The following is an 18,300-nucleotide window of genomic DNA, read 5'->3' on the forward strand; positions in this document are numbered from 1 at the left end:
CATTTTCCAGTTGAGTCCAATTTTTTATGTCCCTTTTTGGGGCTTTCTTGGTTTGCCATTTCCTTTTCCAGCTCATTTTCCAGATGAAGAAAACGAGGCAAACGGGATTAATAAGTGACTTGCCTGGAGTCATACAGTAAGCTGAAGACTGGATTTCAAATCAAGAAGAATATTCCCGATCCCAGAGCTAGAGCTTTATAAGGCTGTGCCACCAACCTCCCCTATCATTGTTAATTATTCACCTTAGCAAATTAGTAGCCAAGTCTTATTATTTCTATTTCTACAATATCTCTCCCATACACCCCCCCTATATTACCAAAACCACTTTAGTTTAAGATTATCACCTCTTGCCTTTACTATTACAATAGCCTAATTAATTTCTCTGCCTTATATTTCTTCTTCCTCTCCATATCTTTTACTCCTATTCTTCAAATTTCTCATTTGTTATAGCAACTTACAGCTGACTTTCATTTTTATTTCTTCAGAGACTTTCCCTCTACCCTTCACTGACATCCAGTGCCACAGCTGCCAAAGAGATTTTCCTATAACTCAAGTCTAATGCTGTAAAGCCCCCTATTTAGCACAGTAGCTACTATTCTGCCTCTAGGATCAGATATAAGCTCCTTTTTTTTTGTCATTTAAATCTCATCATAGCCTGACCCCTTCCTACCTTTTCAGTCTCTGTACAAGTTACTTCTCATGACACATTCTATCTACGTTCTAGACATGCTGGCCTCTTTGCTGTCCCTCACGATGTTCCATCTCTTATCTACATGTCTCTGCATTGGTTGTCTGCCATGCTTAATATGATCTCACTCCATACTTTTGCCTCTGGGAATCCTCAGTTTCCTTCAAGATTCAGCTTAAGTGCTACCTTCTTTGAAAAGTAAGTACTCCCCAGATGCTTGGACCTTCCCCTACCAGGTTACATTGTATTTGATTTGTATATTTTCCCTCTCATTAGAATGCACTCTTTGAAAGCAATGACTGTTTAGCTTTTACCTCTGTATTCCCAGCAGTAGTGCCTAGCATATGGTAGGCATGTAATATATTCCTGACAGACTGATCCCATGGCCTAAAATTCTATAGAAGATGTTAGTCAATTCAAGAAGGAAGCTATTATAAAGGAAATTCTGAAGACAGAAACAGAAATAATTGTAATAAGCCGAAAAAAAGGGGGTGGGATGGGGTTGGGGAACTGCCTAAAGAAGAATTTAAAAGCCATGTAGAGAAGGTAACTACAGCACTCAAATGGATCTTTAAATTTCAATGGTTTAGTAGATTTGGTAGTTTCCTTCAACAACAAATACTGCAACCCACCCATGCCTGCTCACTCCATGCATTTCTGTTCTCTCAAAACTACATATACTTACAGGAATTCCATCCAACATTCTGGAGACCTTCCTCACTTTCTGCTGACAGTGAGAGGGAACTGGTAGAGTTACTCTGACTGTCTACCTGTCAATTCTTGGCCCATCTTTTATTCCTATCGTATATTTTCCTGATGACATCTTTTACTCCTATTCTTCGAATTTCTCATTTGTTATTTGTTATATAGCAACTTACAGCTGCCAGGCATCTTTCCGTTGCCTTCTATGCGACTTTCATTTTTAATTCTTCAGAGATTTTTCCCTCTACCTTTCACTGACATCCAGCAACACTATGTGTGAAAAGATGGGTGGAGTCATAAAAGAGTTTGGCAATTTTCCCAAGTCAATTCAGTCCATTCTTCTCAGGCTGTTGTTCCACTCCAGCCCCAACTTACATTACTGACTATCCCAAATATGTGTACTGACTAGCAAACTCTATTCAAATGAATATTGTAATGTGGGCAAAAGATAGATTTCATCCAATTGGCCTTTCTTATGTGGATGATCAGGCCAAACTCTTATGTTTCTTCCATGAGGAGCTCTTCCATGTTACAGAGCTCAGGATAATGTCATTTGAAAACTGGATCACCCTCAGTGACTCCCTCTTTAACTCAGATTCTATTCTGGCTATCCTTTATCAGAGGTAGGAAACACCTTTATTGAGCATCTCTCTCCTGTTTTATCCCTCTCCTGATGATTCTTTTCAAAGAAACACTGACAGAATTGTGCTTAGAGAATGGTCTGTGTGCCATTACCTTCTCTATGAATCAAGGATTTGTTTAAGTATATTGTTAAAAAGTACTGATGTTTAATTTATATTTGTTTTAATCTGAACCAATGTGATGATACACCCCTGAAGTCATTAAGAAAGATTATTTCTGTCGTATCTCATAAGATATTTATTTCAATGTATGAATGGGAGATACCATGTTAAAAAAAAAAGTAAGCAAGGTGGCATTTTGCTCCACCAAATAAAAAGATTTTTTTAGAATCAGCAAATAATAAGTACAAGTAGGAGTTTATATTCTTTACATCTTTCAGTCAATTTTAGACTAGTAAAGACATGGTCTTGTTGGTTATTACTTGTGAAAACCTACTTTCCTTCTCCTCAAAAATTATTTGAATTCATGTATAGAAAGATGATTCATGAATTTTTTATAAATGGGAGAGCAGACATATCAGTAATTATGTTCTCTCAGTTGACTGATGTTGGCACATACACTATATTATTTTCAAAGTGATCTTTTTATAAATACTTATCATTAAAGTAATATACAGTGAATAAATATACTATGAAATAATGTTTGTTATTTTTGTTGTTGTTGTTGCTTTTGGGAATAAAAACCAACTCTATCAAGTCCTTTCTTTATCTCTCCAGGGAATATCTGTGTATCATCCTTTCATTTAGCTATAACCTCCTCCTTCTGGTTTTGTTTGTAGCAAGAAAGTAAAAAACAATATAATTCAACTCCTTCAGTATGCCCACTTATTGGTTTTTGAACTAGTTCCTAGTAATCTATACTCCATGGTACTAAAAGAATTTATTGATATAACTGTTGGATCAATGAAAAAAAATGGAGAATGAGAAAGGGCCCCAGGACTACAAATAGACAAAAGGACCAATTTTCAAAAAGGACCAATTTTCAAAAAGGGGGAAGAAGGATCAGGAAGAGGGGAGGGCGACAACATGAATCATGTAACCATGGAAAAACATTTTTTAATAAAATTCAAAATTAATGAAAAAGAAAAGAAAGACACTGAATCTATTCCATATTAAGATCATTAGGAAAGGTGAGACTTAAAGGGAAGGTTGGAGGAAGCATAAGGCAATGGGAAGGACATGGTCACTATTTTAAAGTATCTGTATATAAAACCTAATATAATTTTTAAAAAGTATATAAAAATCCCTACTTAATGGCTGTGGGGTACAGGGAATAAAGTGTTGGATCTGAATTTATGAAGCTATGGATTCAAATATCCCCTTAATCACTTAAAGAAGTCACTTAACTAGTCTGAGGTTCAGTTTCTTCATATTGAAAAACTTGAATGGGTGTATGGAAATCTTACAACACTATATTGTTGTTGTTGTTATTGTTATTATTACTTCAATATCTCACCAGGGCGTGGAAGTGACCTAGGGTTCTGGAAAGGTCAAGACAAATTGTACTGACAGGATGTGAAGCCCACAATAAGTGAGGTATTAGCCTAGACAAACTGCATGCCAGGGAACTGAAAGCCCTAATATATGTGATTGCTGGTCAGCAGAGATTTTTTTTTTTTTAAATAGAGAACAGGAAAGCGGCTCTAAAATAGAGATGAGAAAATGTCTTGACTCTCAGAAGGAGAAAGTGATTCTTTTTACCTTAGGCCAGGAACACTTAGTTTCCGTCAAAATCTAGACCATATTATTAAAGGGAGGGTTTATGAGCACTGAAAAAGGAAAGTGGTGATCACAAAGAGTCTGTGGTTTCATGAAGAACAAGTTGTGTCAGTCTAACCTCATTTCCTTTAATGACAACATGACTAGACTGATAAGATGAAGAACATGTTGTAGACAATATCTAGCTGGATTTCAGGAAAGCATTTGGCTAAGTTCTTAAAATTATTTTTGGTGCGAAACTACAAGAGAGATTTGCACATAGACCAGGTTTTCCTAGGAAAACAGAAAATAGTAGATTGCTGTAAAGGAGTAAAAACACATACACCATAACAATTGTACTACTGGAATTATAGAATTTCATAGTTGGAAGGGACCTCAGCAACTATTTAGACCGACCTATATTCAAATAAGAATCTACAATGTGACCTACTCTTAAATAATTTTATTTCCTCTGATTGAGATCTGGTTGAATAGTCAGAATTACCAGATTGATATCAATCTGGAAGAAAATACCTAAAGAAACAGACGATTTTGCAGTGGGGTAGAGGGGAGAGTTCTGTCTTTGGCCCTCTGCTGCTCCACTGTTTAATATTTTTCTCAATGACTAAGAAAAATGCACAGAAGGCATAATTATCAAATTTATGAAGATAGAGTTGAAAGAGGTAGTAGCTAACATGTTAGATAACCAAATTGTGGTCCCAGAAGATTTCTTCAGGCTAGAATGATGAAGCTAGTCTTATATGGTAATATTTATCTAAAATTTCAAGTTCTACTTTAATAATTTATGGTATAATTATCAGATGATGATTCTAAAAGGTAGTTTAAATTAAAAAAAATAAAGACTTTAAAAGGACTTCAGTCTTAATAAATTTCAATACTGTGACAAAACAGTCTAAAAGTAAATATAATTCCATACTATTTTAAGCTAAGTGTCAAAGACCATAGTGGCATTGAGAATATTATATTCAGTTCTAGGTACCATGTTTTGGGTAGGGCAGTTTTACATTGTAAAATAAGGAACTTAGACTGTATTATATCTAATGTCATTTCTAGCTCTGAATTACATGATCCATTTTAGATGGCTCCTCTCTTTCTCTCTCACCCACCATATCCAGTTTGTTGTAAAAGCTTGTCAATTTCACCTCTGCACTCTCTCTCATATACACCCCATTTCCCCCTTCTCACCCTGATGCTGGGGCAGGTCCTCATCACCTCAAGTATGGATTATTACAACAGCCTGCTTGTGGGTCTGCTTTACTTCAAGTCTCTTCCCATTCCAATCCATCCTCCATTTACCCACGAAAGTGATTTTCCTAAAGCACAAGTTTGAACATATCATCCTTCTACTCAATAAGCTCTAAAAGCTTCCTATTGCCTCCAGGATCAAACACAAAATGCTCTGTTAGGTACTTAAAATCCTTCATAACCTAGTCCCCTGCTACCTTTCTAGTCTTCTTACAACTTACTCCCGAACACATACTCTTTGATCCAGTGACACTGGCCTCTGGGCTGTTCCATGAACTAGATACATATCTTAGCTCTGGGCATTTTCTCTTGCTGTTCCCCCATGTCTAGATTGTTCTGCCTCCTCATTTCTGTCCCCTTTCTTCCTTTTAAGTTCCAAGTAAAATCCCATATTCTACCCCTCTTAATTGTCCTGCTTTCCATCTCTTAGTTATTTCATATTTATCCTAAAAATAGCTTATTTTTATATTTTTGTTTGCTTGTCTCCCCCATTAGAGAGTGAGGTTCTTAGGGGCAGGGATTGTCTTTTGCTCTTTTTGTATCTTTAGTGCTTAGCAGAATACTTGGCACATAGTAGGCATTTAATAAATCTTTATTGACTGATTATGAGCCAGAGTGATTTTACCAGGATTATTACAGCTAGTAAAATCTCGGAGTCAAATCCAGGTCTCTTGATTCCAAGTCACTTACCATCACCCAGCACGCTGTCTCTCAGCGTTTGTTGAGATTACTCTGAAAGTCTGTATTAATTCCAAAGGGAAATCTGCCCACGGCTGCAAGCCAAGAATGAAGTGTCAGAGCTGGTCACCTGGCAGGCTCAAAATGTACAGTGACCTGAATTGCTTAAATTCTTCCAACAATCTAGAATCAGTCAGAGTTAGAAGGGCCCATTAAATCCAACCACTTCATTTTTTCAGATAGGAAACCTGAAGCCCAAAGAGGACGAGTGACTTGCCCAAGGTTACAAAGGAAGTCAGTGGCAGAGCATGAAGTCGAACCCAGGTCTGAGTCCCAGCCTAAGGCTGCAAACACAGTACAGCATCCCTCAACCCAAAGTGCAATAAGAACCTTCCTCTCAACCACAACACACACTACTTTCCCTGCCTAACTTTCCCTCCATTTGCATCATCATATATTCAGCTCCTATAAGACTTACAGGTTAAACTCATATTCCAGCGTCACACATAGGGATTCCAACCAAAGCTAAGCCCTTGAAATGTTACCTGGAAGGATCCATCATCAATCTTTCACCCTACCTTATAGTCACAACCAATTAACAAGACTTAGGTTTGCATTCCATTCCACTTCCTTCCTGTGTGGCTCTACACACATTCCTCCCTCTATCTACATATTAATTTCTTAATCTGCACAATTCTCAAAATTCCCAGTAAGTCCATCAATTTTTATAACTCATTTGGTTCGACTTTAATAATTAAACACAGCGGAGAGATGAGGAAGAAGAGGTGCCAAGGAAGGAAACAAAAGGTCAAGATGAAGTTTCCTCTCCCCCATTCTGAAGCTGGGAATGGTCTCAAAGACAATCTTTACCTCAGCACTGGTAGAACAAGATCTAGAACTAGATCCTTAGGATCTAGTATAGACTTATGCTGACAAGGAACCCAAGTCAAATCCATACTTGACCCTCCATCCTGCCTTCAGGACTACTCTACTCCAAACTCATCAATGGCAGCTAATGACAGAAACACTGCAGCCAGGACTACATTCCTGGGGTTTGGGTCCAAATCTCTGTAGGAAAAAGTCCATTCCCCTGTCTAACAGGATGCCACTGAAAGTGCATAAAACCTAGAGAAGCATTTGTGAACCATAAGTGAAAGTGACCTACTTAAAGGCTTCATTTCATTTATATTCTTTTAAGTCAAATCATTATTTAATAACTTATATGTGTTGTTGTTGGAGTGGTATACATTTTTTCAGTCCTTTGTATTTTGTGGTAGGTTGTGAATTATATCAATGATGAGAAAAATGATGTAAGAAATGATGCACAGAATCCAGCAATCCAGAATTTATTTTTCTCCAAACAGGATGATATATTATATAGATTCTCAAAACTGGAAGAAATCTCAATCAAATGCCTGAACATTTTTGGGTAAGGAGAAATGCATTCTCACTCTGTGATTGGACAGCTCTTCAGATTAGAGAGTTCTCCCATCGATTAGAACTGAAATCTGCCTCTCTGTAAAAAAACCTATCCTACCACCCCTTCCTAATTATTCCTGGTTTCCTTTCTGGGTCCAGGCAGAGAAAATAAAATAATTCTTTGACAACAAAAGTATTTTAAAATGAATGCTTTCTTCAACTGTGCCCCACTCCTCAACCCTTTACTTCCTCCAAGACATTAAGCATTTTCTCACATTACCTGATCTTCTACACTCACAGAATATTTCTGCTGGGACCATATAGAGCAACTCATTCCTTTTAAAGAAGAAAATGAAGCCCAGAGAAAGTATTTGTCCAAAGTCATATATGTAGTGGCACAAGCTAGTATTCAAAACCTCAAGTCATCTATACTTTAAATCAATTGCTCTTTTCACTCCACCACACTTGTTTCAGCCTCTCTGACCATGGTCCAAGGCCACAGCACCTTGCCACAAGGTCATAAGTAGCCTTTTGTTGAGGACATATGTAGATTTCCAAACAGATCTCAACCTTCAGGGCTTGCCACTACATGCCAGGACACAGTCTTGTGGGGCAAACTGTTCTTGGTTGCTCTTAACTCCATAACTTTGCTCACTGTTCTAAATGGGATACCTACTCTAAGCCAAAATTTCCCCATTCTTCAAAGCCTAACTCCCCCTCCTCCAGGAAGTCTTCCTAGACAGGTGCTCAGTCTTCCTCCCTCTCCCCCTCCTATTTTCCTAGGCTAATACAAAAGTATGTATGCTCCTGCACACATACACATACACACACACTCCCTCAACAGAATGCCCAGGCCTAGCCCAGGGTTTAAAGAATGAAATACAAAGGGCTGTTCTCACTTCTAACACCTCCCCCTTAATGGGCATATGTATAAGGACTGTGTTAAGAATATGCAGAGGATTGTGTCCAGAGCTGGAGAATCAAAGTTTAGATAAGACACAGTTCTTTCACTTAAGGAATTCATGGTCTAATAAGTGGAGAAGACATGGACCTAACAGGCAATATGAGCTAAATGCATTACAGAAATTCAAGCAAAGTGTTTTATGAGATCAGGGGTAGGGAGGGGGAGGGTCATCATTTCCACCTCTACGGAGGCCTGCAAATGAGGCTGTCTGAGGTTTTGTTGAAAGAAATGGGAATGTTTAATCTCTTTCCTGAAGGAGGTGGCATTTGAATTAGGCTTTAAAAGATGGGCAGAAATTCAAACATGTGAGCACAAGTATAAACACAGAAGAGCACAGGATAAAGAGAATAAGTAGCCCAGTTTGCTATTCTGCATGGAACACAGAAGAGCAGGTAAATGGCAGTAATACTGTAGGAAACAGTGGCTAAATGGAAGAACACGGTTAAGGGTAAAAATAAATTTTGGATCCACGTTAAATTTGAAGTTCACTTAGAGGAAGATATTGGTGTACTAAGAAAGTTGAAAGAGAAGTCAGAGTTAGAGCTGGAGGTTTAGGAGTCATCTGTGTAGAACTGTAGTCAAGTTCATGGAAGTAAATGAGACTGCCAAAGGGAAGTGTAGAAAAAAAACAAAACTGAGAAGCAGTCTAAGAACAAATCTTTGGGGGAGAGGAAAATGAAGCAGCAAAATTCTGTGAAGACAAATACTAACCCTAGCCAGTCGAGAGCTATATGCTATTAGGAGAAAGCCAGCCCCTTTATATACTTAAACAGATACATATAAGGACTATAAATAACAATTTTAACACAGAAGGGAGTAATAGGAATCGCCACCAAAAACCTGAACTCCATCTTCCCATCTCATGTTTTCAAAGGCCACAGGGACAAGACAAATAGAGCTAAGCACACAAAAAAGAGGGAAGGTAGGGCTAAGGGTAGTAAAAAGAATCCCAGAGCAAAGGAAGAAAGGGGTGTCTGATACTACGAGAGGGGTCCAATTAGGACCTGGAAAGCTAAGAGTTAAATGGTGGGGCGTCTAGGGCCAGAAGGCAAAGAACATTTTCCATAAAATATGACTGGCATTCTAGAGCATTTTATGTGGCTCATAAATTCCATTTCCTCTACAATCCAGCCAATACTGACCTCCTTTTTTCTATAACCCCAGGACTTTTAGAATGTATATACATTCATCATGCTTATAAATGTCTTACACTTAATTCACTCCTCAATCTCAAACTAGGGCATCCACCGATCATTTGAAGGAAATCAGGTCTTTCCAGACTATGAATGCCTTAAGATTGCTTTCTTTACTGTTGTGCTATAAGAAATAAAATGCAAGATGATTTCAAAAAAGCTGGAAATATCTACAGGAACTGATGCAGAGCAAATAAGCAAAACTGAGAGAACATTGTACACAACAACAACAATATTATATGATGATTATCTGTGAAAACTTGGCTACTCTCAGCAATGCAATGATATGGGACAATCCTGAAAGACTTATGAATGTTATCCACCCCCAGAGAAAGAACTGTTGGAATCATCTTTCACATCAGTGTATTTATGGTTTTATTTTAGGATTTGGGTTATATATTGTGTTCTTAGAACACTGAGCAATATGGAAGTATGTTTTGCTTGACAAAAACAAAAATTTTTTAAATATATGGGCAGAGGTAATGAAAAAAAAATTGCTTTTCTTTTGTCTCCAATGATGCGAGAGCACAGAGACCAGGGCAAGATTCTTGTTTTGCTCCCTATTCCCCACCCCATTCTTTAAGCTCTAAAAGGGTAGGAATGGGATCAGTTTCCTCCTTCTGTCTCCCCCAGAGCATACTGAATTAGATATGGTCCCTTGCCTTAGGCAATTCCTAATCTACCAGGATAGGGAAAATCAGATGCACATACAAATTTCAATCATTCTTGTGTTGTAGCCAAAAAAAGAGGCAAAAAGTGCTATAAAATGAAACAAAAATCCTTGATCTAGCCTCTGATTCAGTTCTTTCAGAGCTAAAATAAAAGCAGGGAGGAGCTGAGGAGCTGGAGCTCTAGGTTTCATCCCCAAATTCTGAGATGCTAAGGGTTGGGAAGCAAGTCAGGGCAAAGGAAGGCAAATATCATCATGCTCCTGGCTAACAAGTCAGGAGAGACAGAGACTAAGGAGATATAGAACTGCTGAAAGGAGAGGAGGGAAGAGGGGTGACAGGGTATACCTGGGGCCCCCACACACACATGCCAAACAGACCAAAAAGTATCCAACACAGAAAGTTATGGAAAGAGGGTTACACCCAAGACTTGCACGGGCTAAAAACTAAAAGTAAAGTCACATTATTACTTATTCCACTCTCCCCCTCCCCCCCTGTATTTTACAAATGGGTGAATGCAGGCCATGTGAGAGGAACTATCTGGTCAATTACCTAACTTTACAGTGAGGCCTAGAAAGAGGGAGTGAATCCATCAAGGTTGCATAGCTTTCAAGTATCCAAACTCAGATGTTCTGATTCTGAATCTAGTTTCTTTCCCCCATCCAATGTTGTCTTATGTTATCCAACTCTGAAAATTATGACACCAACTCCTCCATGTTCAATTTCCAGAAGATACAAAGATGTTAGGGGCTCTATCCACAGCCCAACTCTGTACTGCTCACCCACCTCACCTGGTAGAGGCCATATGGAGTCAGGACACCCTGATTCACTTCCTACCTGCTAGCTCCTTGCCAGGTAAATCCCCTGGTTTGGGGTCACTGAAGAACCATGAAGTGAGGTCCTCACAAGGGGGTGGGGGAAAACAGAAGAAAAAAAAGTCCGCCAGCCACATTCCTCTGGCTGCTCCCTTCCCTCTACCTCTGCCAACTATGGGCAAAAAACACATCCTAAGGTAGTGATTTTAAAACATTTTTGGCTTCAACCCAAATGCATCATGCAAGAACAGAATACAGGCTCACAATGCAAGTCTAAACGGGCCTGTAGGGATATTCAGTGCAAGGACTTTTGTTGGTTTTTTTTTTTTACTGCCCTGTTTACAGTAACTGCCTTTAAAGTGGGGGAGGTGTCTGACTTACTAACATTCATTTCATAGGTGACTCTAGCTATTTGGCTCCTGGGATGCAATTTCCCCTAAGGCAGCATTCTGCTTTGCCCCAAACTACTTCGGAAAGAATGGGAGAAGTTCAAGTTATCAGTCTAGAGCCCATCCCAATGGCTAAATCTTTACTTTTTCCCCCCCATAGGGAGTAAGAAGGAGGTTCCTAACCCCTTAGCCAAGCTGGGGGGGGGGGGGCACTTAGTGAAGTAAAAAGAAGTAGAAAGTCATTTGAGATCAAAGGGCCTAGATTTGAATACAGACTGTCCTTCCCACACTAGGGAATGTCCATAGAATGAGGAATTTCTCTAAAGTGGAGTTTCTTCATATGCAAATTAAAGAGCTTTGGGCAGCTCCATAATCCCTTCCATCTCTAAATGTTATGATATCATGATTTCATAATTTCTCTAGAATGTTTTCCCTTCCAGGTATAGGTTCACAAAAATCACAAGTCTTTAGAGAATCCTGGATTCCAGTCCCATGAACAGGGCTCAGATAGCTTTGGCTCTCACTGCAAAGAGGCATCCTGTTGAAATGGGGACATGTGCCCAAACCTGCCTCTGCTGTCCAAACACAAACTATGGAGGATCTGCTCTGAATCTACACCTTGTTCCTCATTCACTTAGGAGTAGCATGGCATGGCCCACCCCTGGACAGTCCCTGCTTACAGGAAGAACTTCTAGTTCTTCTCATGCCACAACTCAAAAATCCCTACGGTGGAGAGCCAAGAATTGCTCACATCTCAGCCTTTATTTTGCAGCTCCAAGTCACTGCATTTCTGAATAAAAGGGATTCTCTTCTGTTTCCTAGGTTCTGTTTCCTAGTACTATCCTAGTAGGATACATCTGTGTCCCTGGAACACAGGCAGACAGGTGCTAGGAAGGCTGGGGACTGAAGAACACCTGGGAGGACAAGGGTTGCTGTTTGCACCTGGTTTGGCTGAGACCTGAGCTAAACTTTAACTAAAGTCTCTGTCTCTGTCTCTCTCTCTCTCATCCTAGTTAAAAAAAAAGAATCAGAACAGGCATATAAAAGAAAACTATGATTCACTAAGACTCCCTTTGCCCTGTCTTTTTGGTGGGGTGAAAGGTGGAGGAGAAGGGTACTGAAACAAGTACTGAATTTACAATCAGAGGATCTGGGTTCAAACTTGACTCTATTTTAAGCATGTAACTTCAGTTCTCTGTAGTTTAGGTCCACTGTTGGTCCAATAATGGATTTGTGTATATCATCTCTAAGGTCTGTCTCCAATTACATCCCATCTCACAAAAATAAACTGGCATCATCAGAAGCCTGAGTTCTACTCACCATGAGACTCTGGGCAAGGCATTAATGTCTCAGAGCTTCATTTTCCTAACCTGTAAAATGGAGCTGATAATCTTTGCACTAAACCCACCACAAAATTGCTATCAGGAAAATTACTTCATAAACCTCAGAGTGCACTATGAGAATGGGAAATTAGGGTTTTCATCATCATCACTTTCCAAGACAGTCCATTTCATTTTGGAACTGAGCTGATAATCTACCTCTTTGGAATATTCCTACATTATTCCTGGTTCTAACATCTAGGGCCAAATCCAGAATAAGTCTTTTCTATGTCAAATGTCTTTAAGTATCTAAAAGGGAACCATATCCTTCCTATGAGATAAGGGGAAGTCCAAGAAGAAGTCACAAGCAGGCAGATCAAAGCTGGCTTTTCTTCTAGGGACAATATTTTGAGCTTCAATGGTTAAATTTAAATTAGGGAGTCCAGAGGCAAACAGGTATCATTTAACTAAGCTATTCCTGAAGCCCCTTCTGTCTGTGTCCTCTAAAGAAATGAAAGGAAAAACTTTCTGTCTCCTCTTCTTCCACCATACATGTTCTTCAATCTTTTCAAAACTCCAGAAGTCAGGGAAGAATCTTTCAGAACCCTGGCTCATCATCTATTCTTCGCAGAAGAAACAAGCTATTAAGCTAGTGGGTTCATGAAAGGCATTTAATCTCAAAAGTCTTCCTCAAAAAAGTCACAATGTTGAGAGACCTCAGATACAGGCCAGTCCAACCCATACCTGAACAAGAATTCCCCAAACTTGTCCTACAGAAACTGCCAATCAATACACAATCCAAACTACCCCATTCTTCTTCTCAAGAGTCTCTTTATTGCCTCCAAGCTAAAAAGCAAAAATTGTTTAGGTATTCAAGGCTCTCCACAGAGTAGCTCCCCTCTTGAACAGCCTCTTTGCCTATACATAATACAATTTCTGCCAGGTAGGGCTCCTGGCTATCCTCATAAATAATTCTTTCTTCATTTCAGCCTCTATATATTCCCTTATTATTAATCACTCTTCTTCTACATGGCATACACCCAAAGTCCTGTTCATTTTTTCCCCCAAGGTCCAAGAAAGTTTCCTTTCCCACCTTCAGCTTCCAGTGAGCTCTCCCTTCTCTGAACAGCTCCTGTACCTTTCTAGAATGTTCCATTTGCCTTTAAGACATGTCATTTATTCTGTTTTAGTTCTGCAAGTCCAGACTCCCATAACTAAGTCCTTTGGTGCTTCAAAAGCAGGGGCTATATGCCTCATTCTTTTTGTATCCCCCCAGTGCTCTGAACAAATATTTGTAAAATGTTAAAGGAATTTCACAAAAATAACTTTGGATTTACTGAGCCTATCTAGTCCATCCCTCCATCTTTAGGCAGAACTATATTAAAATCCAGAGCAGAGAGAAGTCCTTAAACATCTACATTGAAAACATGTCCCAGATTCTAAAAAAGCCTATTATCATACCGTCTAGGTGTGATGTGTTCCTTCTTAGACCAACTAGCATCCATCCCCTCCATCCAAGTTTCTGTTGGTTTTTGGAGCATATAGGACCCATCCCTAGACTTTCATGATTACAAGTGTCCAACCCAAGAGCATCCACAGGGCCACAGAATTTGAGATAGAAGGACCCTCTAGCACCCCTGAGAAGAGCTTGGCAAACCCTCACACAAGAGGTGCTAGTCTTCCCTGAACACTCCACATTACCTATCTACTTTGCTATAGAGGACTTTCAGACCTAATATACTCATAGGAATAGAAAAATATTTCCCACCACACAGAGTTCTGCCCAATGTGGGTATATCCTCCTAGGCTAAGTAAGACATATGCAAGCTTCTTTCGGAGAATCTAGTCCAATCCCTTTCATTTTACAGATAGGAAAATGGACCAAAGAGTAAATGGAACTTTCTAGAATTACAGTTTAAGTAGACAAGTCTAGATTTGAACTTGGCCAGTTCCTCTGACTCTTAATCTGGTGTTCTTTCCACTACACTGTAGTTGTCCCTTGGGATGAAAGCAGCCCCCATGCCTTCCTGCTCTCAAAGGCCAAGGACGCAGCTAATTAGCCTTAACTATGATCTCTGGGGCATTAGGAGTGTAAGGAGAGAGAAGCTTTAGGGAAATTAAAAGCTCCTTCAATCTCAGACCAGGTGGGCCCACTTATCCTTCCCCTATTAAAAAAAAACAACCCACAAAAACCTAAATCTGATCTAAGTACACAGTAGACCATAGGTAACCTGTAGGAACAGAATTTTTCTAGTCTATATTAGCACCATAGAATTTCTCTAGTTTCTTCTCTAGAAGGAACTAGAAACAACAGAACCACAATCTCTGCTCCCCTCTTGAGGTTCTCCCCAAAGGTACTACCCCTTTCTTCCAGAGTCACTTCATTAAACATGGCAGTTGTCAAGTTTGTTGAATATTTATTAAGCGGCTATCATAGGGCTCAGTGGTAAGCCCTTGGCTTCAAGAATTACAGGTAAAAGACCATCCAAGAAATGCAGGGCACTGGCCAGGGGCTGGAAAGCAGTTTCTACCATCATGCCATACAACCAACACCAACCATTATAAGGCAACTGGCACACCTCGCCTGGAATACATTCCCAAATCAGCCCTGGGAGCCAAGTGAGACCACCACTACCCCTCTGTACTAACTCTAAAGGAGCCCAGGGGCCGGGGTATACCTACACCCTCTCCCCTCCCAATACGTACACACTCGAACATGCACATACATGCAAGCAAGCACTCACCCCACACCCCCATCCCCCACACTTCGGGCAAGCACACAGGCTTGAGTGGAGCCCCACCTAGAAGACGCTCCATCCTTAACTGTTCGAGGGAAGGGGCTGCCTTAGTGGCAATTTCCCCAGCAGAGCACTGCGCCCCCACCCAGATGCAAATGTTCTCCCTTCCCATAGGTGCTGGCTCTCCAGCAGTCCCAGAGGGCTGGAAGATTGAGATTGAGCCTGAGCTCTCTGCCCCCAAAAGGACAGAGAGCACTTACCGGCCACGCATACTGGAAGGGGATAATGACCCGGCCCTTCTCTCTGCTGCCCCTGTCCTGGTGACCGCTCCTGCCGTTGTTGCTACCAACGCCCAAGGAAAAAGTATTCCCACCGAGCACGGGCGTGGCTCCGTGGCCGTAGCTGCAGGGCCCCGTCGGGGTTACTTTGGCCTGGTATTCCTTCAGGCAGACACGAACGTATGTGTCACACTCATCTCGGCCGCACTCCCAGCCCGACCCCGTGGGCCGTGTTGTCCGGCTGCTGTCGCAGCAGTCCCCATTCTGGAGCTCCCCGTTCACGTTCTTCACCGAGCTCAGCTGCAGCTCGAAATATCCCATGGGCTGCGCCGCCTAAAAATAAGACACAAAGAGGGGAGGAGAGGGGGAGACCAAACGGTGGGGGCTGGGGCCAGAGGGCGTCCGACGTTCGCTAGGGGCAGCACCCAGCCCCAGCCCTAGCCTCTGCGGCATCTGGGAGGCTTGCAAAGCGCTGGGCCTTTGCAGGTGGCCTCGGAGGAGAGGAGCATTAGGGCGGGGGAGTATAGTGAAATAAGCCAAGAGTGAGGAAAGCAGGCTCGCGACTGGGGAGGGATTGCAGCCGCTCGAGGAAGCCACCGAAGCGGGAGGAGGTAATGCGCAGCTCGGGCTTGGTTCTCCCAAGTCTGCAAACCAGCGCCCTGATTTGGGGAGGGTACACGCGCGCGTGTAACCAGCCCCGGAGCAAACAAGCCCCAGTCAGGGGCACAAATACTTCAAGTCCGCAATACAAAACTGTGGATTAGCCCAAAGCCTGGGCTGTGCGGCGGCCGCCATCCCCAGTGCCCTAAAGCTGCGTCTGGCGGGCTGCCCCGCACGCTCCTGGGCTTTGCAAACAAACAGCAAGGGTGGGTTCTGTTTTTGTTTTTAAAGTCACTGGGGGGAAAACGGGGAAAACCTGGTCAGTCTTGGCCACCCACACCCCTGCCCAGGGGCTGAAGAAAGGTGAAGTGCAAAAAGGCACCCCCTCCACGGGGACCCCCAACTTCGCGCCCCCCCTCCCGGCCCCTCCCAGTAAAAGGCCAGGAAACGCTTAAGGCTGCAAGGGAGAAGACGCCTCAGTTCCTTAGGGTTGGCAGTAGCCCCTGCCCCCTCCTCTCCCCGTGCAATGCGGGGAGGGGGGGGGGGTGAAGCCAAGAAGTCCGCTGGGCCCCTCACCTGAACCCAAATGGTAAGGAAAAGCAGCCCCAGGCGAGTTGCCGCCATCCGCCGGCTTGGCTCCAGCATTGCAGCCGCCACCTTAGCCTCCTCCTTCCTCGCCGCTCTGGGCGCCCGCCTTCTCTGCTGTTGCTGAGGCTGTTGCTATTGCTGCTGCCACTGCAGCCGCAGTCGCCGCAGCAGAACTGGAGCCGCCCGCCGAGCCCGAGCCGCACTTTCAGTCCGGAGCAAGCGCGGAGTTCAGGGCCATGTAACCTCTGCTTCTGTACAGCAGCTCCTGCTCCCCAGCAGCGAGCCGGCGATGGGCTGGGCTCTAGGCGTTATATCCCGCTGTGCTGATCTGTGCGGGTCGCTGCCCGACGCCTCCCAGAGTGCAGAAGGGAGCATTAGCCGCCGTCGCTGTTCTGTTCCTTGCTCAAGCTCTAGCTCCCGGTGCACACTGGCTGCTTGGCTGCAGCATATAGCTTCCAGCCTCTCCCAGTGCGCCCTTACTCCCCCTTCACTGACACCCTACAAGTTCGGGAGCCCAGACTGACAGCTGGTTCACCCATTCCACGCTGCGGCTTGACACCTGCATATTCATGAGAGGGTGGGGCCTTACGCTTGGGCAGCAGGTGGGCGGGCGGGCGGGAGTGAGCAAGGGGCCGGACTGGGCTGGGGGGCTCCAGTCTTCTCTTAAAAGAGCTGCAAAGCGAGAGACAGCCTATCTGTAGACTGGGATGAGGTGGCAGAGGTTCCAAGAGCTACTCGGATCTTTCTTCCCAGGCTGAGACAAGACCAGCCCAGCTCGAGCTGTCTTCAAGCTGTGGGTTGTTGGAATCTTGGTCGAATACTAGATGAGGTTGAAGGGGTTTGGGGAAGGATGGTTGGGGTAAGAGAAGCTCTGGCCTAAGAACAGAATAGAACTTTATGGCGAATCCACCTTCTCCTACATTCTTAGGGGAAAAAAAAGATAGTGTAGTAAACAATGGCCCGGAAGACCTGATTTCAAACCCAACCTCAGACACTTGGTAGTTGTATGGCCCTGGGCAAGTTTTTAAACTTTTGGCTTACCTCAGTTTCCTCCTCTATAAAATGACTATAATAATAGTATCTAATTATCATAAGGATATAAGATGTTTTTAAAGTACTTTGCCACCTTAACGCACTAGTTAATGGATTCTAAGAATGTTTCTACACAGCCTTGTGACCCTGGGCAAGTCACTTGACCCCCATTGCCTAGCCCTTACCACTCTTCTGCCTTGGAGTCAATACACAGTATTGACGTCCAAGACGGAAGGTAAGGGTTTAAAAAAAAAAGAAGAATGTTTCTACACGTATGTAAATAGCATTTTTGTTCTAGAAATCCTACATAAGAGTTTAATATTCTCAGCATGAACACAGATTTAAAGATCTTCTAGGCTAAACATTCTCTCACCACCACTTTAATTATCTTTCCAATCACTACTACCCCACCACTATCATCATCATCATCACTATCATCATCACCACCAACAGCATCATCATCACTATAATCATCATTTCAAGATCATCCTCATCATTTAAATCCACCATCATCAGCACCACTGTTTGTCTCCAAACTACATTTGTATTCATTTATCATGAATTATACCCACCCCAATTCCACTAGACTATGTACTCAATGATTTTTACAGCCTCAACTAAGTT

General features: G+C 42.2%; 1 protein-coding gene across 2 annotated transcripts in view; it reads right to left on the reverse strand.

Moving 5' to 3' along the window:
- The window catches only part of JAG2 (jagged canonical Notch ligand 2), a 155,104-nt gene extending 137,672 nt beyond the window's left edge, over positions 1 to 17,432 (reverse strand). For both annotated transcript variants that reach the window (XM_007473314.3, XM_001368356.5), the window contains exons 1-2: positions 16,633 to 17,432; positions 15,439 to 15,789 (exon numbers count right to left, since the gene is read on the reverse strand). In XM_007473314.3, the coding sequence (XP_007473376.1) occupies positions 15,439 to 15,789; positions 16,633 to 16,701 (420 nt within the window). In that variant the 5' untranslated portion in view covers positions 16,702 to 17,432. The remainder of the gene's footprint in view (positions 1 to 15,438; positions 15,790 to 16,632) is intronic.
- Between the last annotated feature and the right edge of the window lie 868 nt (positions 17,433 to 18,300).

The sequence above is a fragment of the Monodelphis domestica genome, chromosome 1 (assembly GCF_027887165.1).
Source record: "Monodelphis domestica isolate mMonDom1 chromosome 1, mMonDom1.pri, whole genome shotgun sequence".
NCBI lineage: Eukaryota > Metazoa > Chordata > Mammalia > Didelphimorphia > Didelphidae > Monodelphis > Monodelphis domestica.